The sequence below is a fragment of the Cornus florida genome, unplaced genomic scaffold (genome assembly GCF_030987335.1).
Source record: "Cornus florida cultivar Cherokee Brave unplaced genomic scaffold, ASM3098733v1 CherokeeBrave_3.0.0_Hap2_Chr03, whole genome shotgun sequence".
NCBI lineage: Eukaryota > Viridiplantae > Streptophyta > Magnoliopsida > Cornales > Cornaceae > Cornus > Cornus florida.
Window position 1 is genome coordinate 24,117,628 of NW_026775573.1, and position 9,173 is coordinate 24,126,800.

The 9,173-nt window shown below is 32.4% G+C and overlaps 1 protein-coding gene and 1 long non-coding RNA gene across 2 annotated transcripts; both read left to right on the plus strand.

Annotated features, from left to right (window-relative positions):
• Positions 1-1,150: 1,150 nt before the first annotated feature.
• On the plus strand, positions 1,151-5,007 carry LOC132299969 (uncharacterized). Its single transcript, XM_059796891.1, has 3 exons — positions 1,151-1,414; positions 2,394-3,930; positions 4,018-5,007. Exons 2-3 carry the CDS (start codon positions 3,388-3,390, stop codon positions 4,300-4,302), a joined length of 828 nt encoding a protein of 275 aa, XP_059652874.1. The 5' UTR covers positions 1,151-1,414; positions 2,394-3,387; the 3' UTR covers positions 4,303-5,007.
• Positions 5,008-5,146: 139 nt separating this feature from the next.
• Positions 5,147-6,096, plus strand: LOC132298702 (uncharacterized). Its single transcript, XR_009479932.1, has 3 exons — positions 5,147-5,414; positions 5,513-5,581; positions 5,671-6,096. It is a non-coding gene; the product is annotated as an uncharacterized LOC132298702 (long non-coding RNA).
• The last annotated feature ends 3,077 nt before the right edge of the window (positions 6,097-9,173 follow it).

The following is a 9,173-nucleotide window of genomic DNA, read 5'->3' on the forward strand; positions in this document are numbered from 1 at the left end:
GAGCCCCGGGCTCCCATCCAATAAAGTGGTGTGAATCGTATAATCCCTGACTACCAAAAACACACGTGTGGCTGGATTGTACGTCTACTCCCCAGATGATCCCTGATCACGTCCACACAATAAGGGCTCATTAGACCCATGGCCATAATAAAAGGGTAGTGCACTCCCAATTAGGCAGGTCCTTGACCATACCCAAAAGTCATCATAGTAATCCCTGACTACCCCTCCAACTAATCCAAACTCATCCATTAATTATTAGTTATGGTGAAATATGAAAGACATTATTATAATAATAATTAATGCACCCAAATACCTTTTAAATTAACTTTTTTTTTAAAAAAAAAAAAAAAAAAAAAGAAGAAGCATTACACTAAAGACCCAATTAGTAAGAGTATAAAAATTCTTAACACAACCTAACACTAGGAATAAGTCCCTGTAAAATTATTGTTTTCCATACTCTCCATTATAGTACTGAAAAAAAATAATCTGTATATATATATATCAGATTTTAAATTGGTAAAACTACCTCATCATCATTTCAAAATCAGCAAGTCCTCACAATTTAAGCTTATAACATTTAAATCTAATTTTCTGAAAAGGTATCATAATTATTGAGAACTTAATAATATTTTCCTCCAATTTTTCTGACTTTTAAATACTAACAAAATATATAAAAATAATAATTAATTAAATGATTTAAAGCAAAAACAACCTGTTCCAAATTTCACTACCAGTCACTATTAATCACTGTTCCAACTTGAATCCCATTGTTTCCACTATTATATCATGGCTTCATTTATACATTCACCCATCTAGTTTATTAAACTAGAATTTTCAAAGAAAGTATAAAAGTCAATGGACCCACCATATAATTCATGGGGTAATTACACTTACCTCCCCTGGGGTTAGGCCTAATTACAGGCGGTACCCCTAACGTTTCAAATATTACACTGACCTCCCCCAAACTGATCGACATTTTATTCCGGCCATTGACCATGTTAAATGACTAAAACACCCTTCAATATTTAATTAATATCACATAAAGAATATCTTTGATTTGAAATTACTAATTTGTCCCTAATGGTTTTGGAGGGAAAAAAACTGACGGCTAAGTCCCATCATCTGCAACCCTTTCATTTCACTCATTATATCAGGCAACCCATTTATTTCCTTTTTTTATATCACATAACCATTTTATTTCCTTTACACATCTCACACAGCCGGTTCGAGAGAGCAATAGAAGAAAGAGATGGAGAAGCACAGAGGTGAAGAGTTTGATGCGTTGCCTTTCAAACCCTAGATTTGTAAAGACTTTGATCTTCTGTTCTCTTTGCTAGCTGTTACAGAACCCATAATCGTCCAACAAGTAGGCATCGGTGTAATATTTCTTCAGAAGCACGCATCGCTGGTGAAGGTAAGCCTAATTTTTTGAAAAAAATTAGGGGTTTTGCTATTCTTGTTGAGGTCTTAGGGTTTTTGTTTTAAAGATATATAATAGGTTCCTGTTCATTGCTATTTTGTTATGCATGTCTATTTTCCCAGTGATTTTTAGAGTTTTTGTTATAGTTTTTCGTGGTTCGGTTCTTTTCTAATATATATATATATATATATATATATTACCTAATTTGTATTCTGATTTTGCCATATTAATATGTAACGAGTATAGTTGTTTATAGTATGAAATATATATATATTTTTTTGGAATCTGGATTTTTTTTATATGCATCGTAATTTTTTTTTTTTGACTCTGGATATTGTTGGATAGGTTCTTCGACAAGACATAATTAACACTTATATCTGGTATGTAATTATTGTCAGAGATTTTTTTTTCGTATCAACACTTATATCAGTTGTTGGATAGGTTTTTTTTTTATATGCATCCTAATTTTTTTATTTTTTTTTATTTATATTTTTTTTTTTATGCAACGTTGTTTCATAATCTGGATTTTTTTTTTCTTGTTTACAGTATAGTTGTTCACAGTGTTTGGTTTCTAAAATTTTAGTAAAAATTACCATATTGAAATAATTTAGTGAAAAATCATTATATATATAGAATTTTTTTTTCTATATTGATATGTGTTGAGATTACCATATTGAAATAATTTAGTCAAAATTCATAACATATATAGAATTTTTTTTTTCTAAATGTTTTTTGTATTCTATATATATAATGAATTTTGACTAAATTATTTCTATATATTTTATTTTAGATTACCATATATATAATGAATTTCCACTTACTGGATTTTTTTTTATAATTATCCTAATGTTTTTGTGTTTTGATTTTTCCATATTAATATGTGTTAGACTGAGAAAATTGTGCTGTTATTTTGAAATATGCATGTGATTTTGTTATATGTATTCTAATGTTTTTTCTTATGTGGTATAAACAGATGGCAGATTCTGAATTGCATGACATTATTGTGCACTACAAGTCCACTGTGAAAGGAATTTATAATATTGACCCTGATAGGTACTGTTTTATTGATTTGATGGATGATGTTTTACAAGTGTCTTTAAAAAATTTACCTGCACAATTAGGAGTCTCAATTATCATGCATTGTGATTTGCCTGGGAGTAATGAGAAAATGGTAGTACAGAGTGATGCTGATATGTTACAAATGTTTAGCTTGCATACTAATCCTTATAAAAAATTTGTTCATGTTCATGTTGAGTTAGAAACTGTTGAAAATTTAAACATGGTATATGAGAAGAATGGTGCTGTGAGGAATGATGAAAGGGATGGTTGTCCAAGGGGTGCTCATGTAAGTGGTGGTGAGAGGGATGGTGGTGAGAGGGGTGGTAGGGTAAGGGATGGTGATGAGGAAGATGAGGATGATGGAGATTATATATTTGGTTTCAGTTCAGAAGATGAGGAATAGGAAGATGAAAATGAAGGGTATTCTAGTGATAGTGGACTAGTAGATGAAGGTACTATGGGGGGAGTTCAAATAAGTAGTGATGATGGTTTGTCAAATTATGGGTCAGGGGATGAATGTGGATCAGAATCAAGTATTGAAATATTGGGTGATACTGATAAAGAAGATAGGGCTAAGGGTAAAGCATTTGATCAATGTTTGTTTGGGATAGAATTTCATAGAGTTCCAGGACAAAAGATAGAGCTAGTAAAAGGTCTCCTATTTGACAATATTAAGAAATTTAGGGAAGTGTTGAGGGATTATGCAATTCAAGAGTGTTTTAAAATGGTTAGGAAAAAAAAATGAAAAAGCTAAAATAAGATGTCATTGTGCTGCTACAAGTTGCCCATGGATGATACATGCATCACCTCTCTTTAATAAAATCACCTATCAGATTAAAACAATAAACAAAGAGCATACTTGTGTGAAGGAGAGCACTTCTAGGGAAGCAACATCAACATAGATTGCTATGAAGTTTGCAGATAGGATAAGAGAGAATTCGGAGATTAAAATAGCATCTTTGGGAGTTGCAGTGAATTCACAATATGGAATTGAACCTAGTAGAATGCAGTTGTATAGGGCAAATAGGAAGGCACTAGAGGAAATTGGGGGTAATCATGCTGAAGCTTACACATTACTTCCAGCTTATGCAAATGAAATTGATAAAACAAATCCAGGAAGCTTGGCTAAAATTAAGAGGTTTAGGGCAAATTTGTTTGTGAACCCAGTCTTTAGCAGAATTTTCATCTGTTTTGAGGCACTGGCCACTGGTTTGAAGAAAGGATGTAGACCATTTATTGGTCTAGATGGCTGCCATTTGAAAGGACCCTATGGTGGTGTTCTACTTGCAGCCACTGCACTAGATGGCAACAATGGCCTTTTCCCAGTGGCCTATGGTGTTGTGGAAAGTGAAGGAAGGGAAAGTTGGGGTTTTTTTCTAACACATCTGCAGACTATGATTGGTAAAGATTTTGAGGACAACCCATGGACTTTCATGTCTGACCAACAGAAGGTATTTTTATATTGAATGTTTTTTAATTTTTATTTTATTGTCTTTGGTAAATTTAATTGTTGACACTGTTTTTACTATTTTATATAGGGACTGGATTCTGCAATTTCTTATATCTTTCCTAAGGCCCACCATAGATATTGCTGCAGACATTTATTTAATAACTTTAAAAAGAAGTACCTTGGTTTGTTGTTAAGGAAGTACTTTTGGAGGGCTGCAAGAGCTTACAACCAAGCTGACTTTGATATTGCCATGGGGCATTTGAGGAATCTTACAGAAGAAGGGTATAATAATTTGATGGAATTGCCTGTATCATCATGGTCTAGGCATGGGTTTGATGAAAATGTGAAAAATGATCATGTCACAAACAATTAAAGTGAATCATTCAACAATTGGGTTGGTGCACAAAGAAATAATACAATTCTGAACATGTTGGAATGGATTAGGATGCAATTGATGGGTAGGATTCAAAAGAGGTATGAGGTGGCATGCAGTTGGCAAACAGTGGTGACTCCTAACATTAGGAAGAGGTTGAACCAACTCATAGAGGAATCTAGACAATGTAGTGTCATCTTTGCTGGAGCGGATGAATATGAAATAATGGATGAAACTGGTAGAACTGTGGTAGACCTTGGTGCTAGGACTTGTGTATGTAGGGCATGGCAAATTTCTGGCCTCCCCTGCAAGCATGCAGCTGCTGCAATGGCTTACAAGAGAATGAATATTGAGCTATTTTGTGATGAAAAATTTAGTAAGCATGCTTATTTGGAAGCTCATGGGGGAATGATACATCCCATAGTTGACTCAAAACTATGGCCACCTGCTCATGGTGATCCACTTGATCCTCCTCCACCTTATAGAAGGCCTGGTAAGCCAAAGAAAAATAGAAGAAGAGATGCAGATGAACTTGCAGCAGGGACTAGTCAAGTGAGAAGGTCAATGACCATAAGATGCATGATTTGCAAGGCTCTTGGACATAACAAAAGAATATGTCCAAAAAATACAAATAAGGTCCAGAAGGGAAGTTCTTCAAAAGCTGTAAATGCAAGTGGTCCAGAGGGAAGTTCAAGCACATCTCAGGTAATTTAATTATCTGGTTTAATTTAATTCAGTTTTTTTTTTAATAAAAACTGAATTAGTCCATGCCATTTATTCTTATGTTTTGTTTATTTTTTAATATCAGAGAGTTAGGAGGGGGGGGGGGGGGGGGGGGGGGGGGGTTTATCACAGTCCTTGGGTCCAAGCAGTTCTCAACCCCAACTTGGTAGCGGCACAACTCAAATGGTAACTTTTTAGTTTTTTATTTTTTTCATTTATAGATTTACTTTATTGGTCATACAATTATTTGAAATTGTTGTGATTGTTTGACTCAAGCAGTTAGAGGTGGGAGGAGGGGTGGTATAAGCAGTTCTCAACCCCAAGGTGCTACATGGAGTTTTGGTGCAAGCAGTTCTCAGCCCCAACTTGGTAGAGGGACAACTCAAATGGTAATTTTTTTTTTTTTTTTTTTTTTTCATTTTTTCATTTATAGATTTACTTTATTGGCCATATAGCTATTTGAAATTGTTGTGTTTGTTTGACTTAGGCAGTTAGAGGTGGGAGGGGTGCGTCTATGTCTTAGCCCCAACTTGGTAGTGGTACCTCTTCTGACATGGTAAATTATAGTGTCATGTAAATTTTAGTTATATATTTCATTTTTTTTTTTTTTTTTTTTTTTGAACTCCATTTATTTGTTTTCCACAGGCAATGTGGTAACTGTCATGCTGTTTCAATCCTTTTGGCCTCCCCTGAAGAATGTTTTTTGTGTTCTTATTTGGAGCATATGTGGATAACTACCTGTCACTTTTGATGTTACTATTTTGTTTTGATGGCATGTGGACAAATGTTTGCTCATAGTTAGAGTTGCATTTAGAGCATATGTGGATAACCTATTACTTTTGGGAAACTTTGCTTGCTACCTGTTGACAATTTTTGGGATATTGTTGGATAGGTTCTTGGACAGGATATAATTACATACTTATACTCATGGGTCTTGGGTAAACTTTTGGTTGTTTTGTGTATGTAATGAAGTGGAGACAGTTGGATTGAACTATATATAAGCTTTTGGTTATTTTTTGCATGCCACTGTGTTTTGCAATGGAGTTCATACTATATAAGCTTTTGATTATTTTTGCATGCCACTGTGTTTTGCAATGGAGTTCATACTATATAACTTTTATATTTCTTCTTAATAGACTTATATTGGTTCTAGTTTATATGGAATACATAAGTGTCATATTTCTTCAAAAACAGACTTACATTGCTTCTAGCTCATATGAACACATAAATGTCATATTTTTTCTTAACACAGTACAAACTTAATAGCTACTAAAATGTTTTTAACAAGGCTAAGAAAGACAACAACAAAGCTGCAATAATGAACATCTTCATTTGTCCATTTTTTGCTTCAATCAGATCCAACCGCCTATTTATCGCTTCATATTGGTCTCTCAGATAAGCAGCATCATCATTCGGTTGAACTTCACCATCTTGATTTGTAGATGATTCATAACCACCTATTGTACCAATGGGGTTGCACCACTCCCATAATGAACATTTTTTTCTTTCACATGTATAATACAACTTCCCTTTGTTGTGATAAGTGTCGTAAATTGTAACCCTTATTGCAGCTGTTACACCACAATAACAAGTCATACTATTGTACCTCAAATTCCTTGGAGCATTGCCTCTTGCAATATTTGAGCTTGACTGTGACATCTGGTTAAGTAATAATAAAAAGGAAAAATAAAATAATTAAATAAAATCACAAAATATGAGAGATGGAGGGCAAAACTGTAACTATATATATATATATATATATATATATATATATATATATAGCAGACCTTGAAGGAGACCTTAAAGGAGAACAGACCTTGAAGGAGTAGCAAATCTTGAAGTACCAGTTCTTATGTGGAGGGAGAACCTTGAGGGATTAGCTTCACGTAGAGAAATTTTAGAGAGAGAATTGTTAGAGAGAGAAAGAATGTAGTATTATGTAGAGAGACTGTGGGCTTATAAAGAAATCTACAAGGGCTTTTTTGTCTTTTTATTCTAGGTATATAGGTTATTTTAATACAAAAGTAAGGGTAAAAATGTCTTTGCAAATATAGTAAGGGCAAATGTGGTATTACATGGTTAAAAAGTGCTGATGTCATCAAAAATCATCATTAACCGGCGTTGACTTTCACCGGAGGGGGCTAAGTGTTACGACGGAGCAAATCTTGAGGGAGGGCGGTGTAATATTTGAAACGTTAGGGGTACCGCCTGTAATTAGGCCTAACCCCAAGGGAGGTAAGTGTAATTACCCCTATAATTCATGTCTCTCAATTTACATCTAATTCCCAACTGACCTAGTAAACTAAAACAAATACAACTAACATTCTGTGCCTTGATTTGGTTCATCAATAAAGTCATGGTATCAAGTAGTTACCTACCAGGATTATATTTATATACAAATAATATATATACAAAGCTTATATATATATATATATATATACACATATCCTAACCATCTGTTCCTACGTTTCTAGTTACTTATTTACATAATGAAATAAGAAGAGTTCAAAGATAAGATTTATATTTACTCAGTGACTATTAATTAAATCTAATAATAAAAAGAATCAGTCAAGAATCTTTAGGAATGGATTATAAAGGTAATGGATTATAATAAGTCCAATTTATACATCCAAAGCTAAACATAACGTGATCAAATAAGAATTCGATAGATGCTTCACACACATACACGTCACAAATATATCCCCTAATCTAAGTTATAACAGTACAATTACAATTGGGTTCTATGATCAATTATACCCATATGCTCTAATAAGGAAACAAATTTTTGCAATTCTATGCATATAAGTTCTCTAAGAAATTAATATATCCAAGTTACGAATATATATAAAATTACAAAGCAAGATTAATTTGCCTGAGGTATAATTAATTCTTCCTTCCTACGCGAATTCCCGATTATCGTTCCTTCCCTCGGTTATTGCAGAAAGACACGATGTCAGATCACTCTCTCTGGTCCCTTCCTCTCCCGTTATCGTGCTAATATTTTTTTTTTTTAAAAAAAAAAATCGCAGTGAAGAGTTATAGAGATATAGGGAGTCAGGTGAGATAATATAGCGATTTATTTTTTAAAAAAATTTAAATTAGTTAACCAACTCTATCACAATATCCTGTTTAAATTCAAACAGAGATAACAATTAAATTAAATTAAATTAATAAATATATGTATATGATATATTTTTTTTACACGGGTCTTACAAATTTATTATCAATTTCTTGTCTATTCAGTATGGGTCATTTCGAATTAACACTATGAAGACAAGTGGAAAGTGATTTAATTGACCATTATATTAATTTAGGAGGAGACAAGACTTAAGTAGTAAGGTAATCATTATGTTTATCTGATGACTCAAGAAGTTAGAAAAAAATTTGGGAATAAGCCTGAAAAGGCATTAAGTGAGCAACACCTAATATTAAAAGCTTTAGGTCAATCTACTAAAAGAAAGGAATGTAATACTGTAAAAGTGTCATTTATGTATTGAATTTTTTTATAAAGATTACATGAAATATAAAGAACGATTCGAAAAAAAATGATAAATCTTTTAACTTTTGTATATTTCGAATCACTTATTGATATTCCTTCTAAAACATGATAGGTTGACTTAAATACTAATATTTATGTTTCTAATAGATGTAAGGATCTCTTATGGCCTAAACCACAAATTCAAATGAAAATTTCTTATCTATGAGAATTGGGAAAAAGTTTTGTTAAAACTATTGAGATATTTTATTTAGTCTTAGACAATATATTTTATTTAAATTGTTTTAAACTATTTATATTTCTTCAATTATCTCAATTTGATTTTATTTCAAAACTTTATGTTAATGATTTTTCCTTTTAAGTTTGATAATGATGTTTATTCAAGAAAATCTAATTTGTGAGTTATGGTATTATTGTTGATGATTTCTGTAAATTCAAACTTGATAATTTATTTATTAAAACCCTTTTGACCTTGCATCATAATGTTATAATTAAGTATAGCTCAATTAATGAAAATTCATTTATCTTGTGGCATAAAAAATTGGATAAGATTCAGTAAAAAGTTAGGAAAATTAATAAAGGATGCGATTCTTCTATATCTAAACTTTACTGATTTTGGTGTGTGTGTGTGTGTAGATTGTAGTAAAGGTAA

What these genes read in the sequence shown, in the direction of transcription:
- LOC132299969 (XM_059796891.1), top strand. Translation starts at nt 3,388, where the DNA reads ATGAAGTTTGCAGATAGGATAAGAGAGAATTCGGAGATTAAAATAGCA. An exon ending in TCATGTCTGACCAACAGAAG is followed by an intron (nt 3,931 to 4,017) that starts GTATTTTTATAT and finishes TATTTTATATAG; the next exon opens with GGACTGGATTCTGCAATTTC.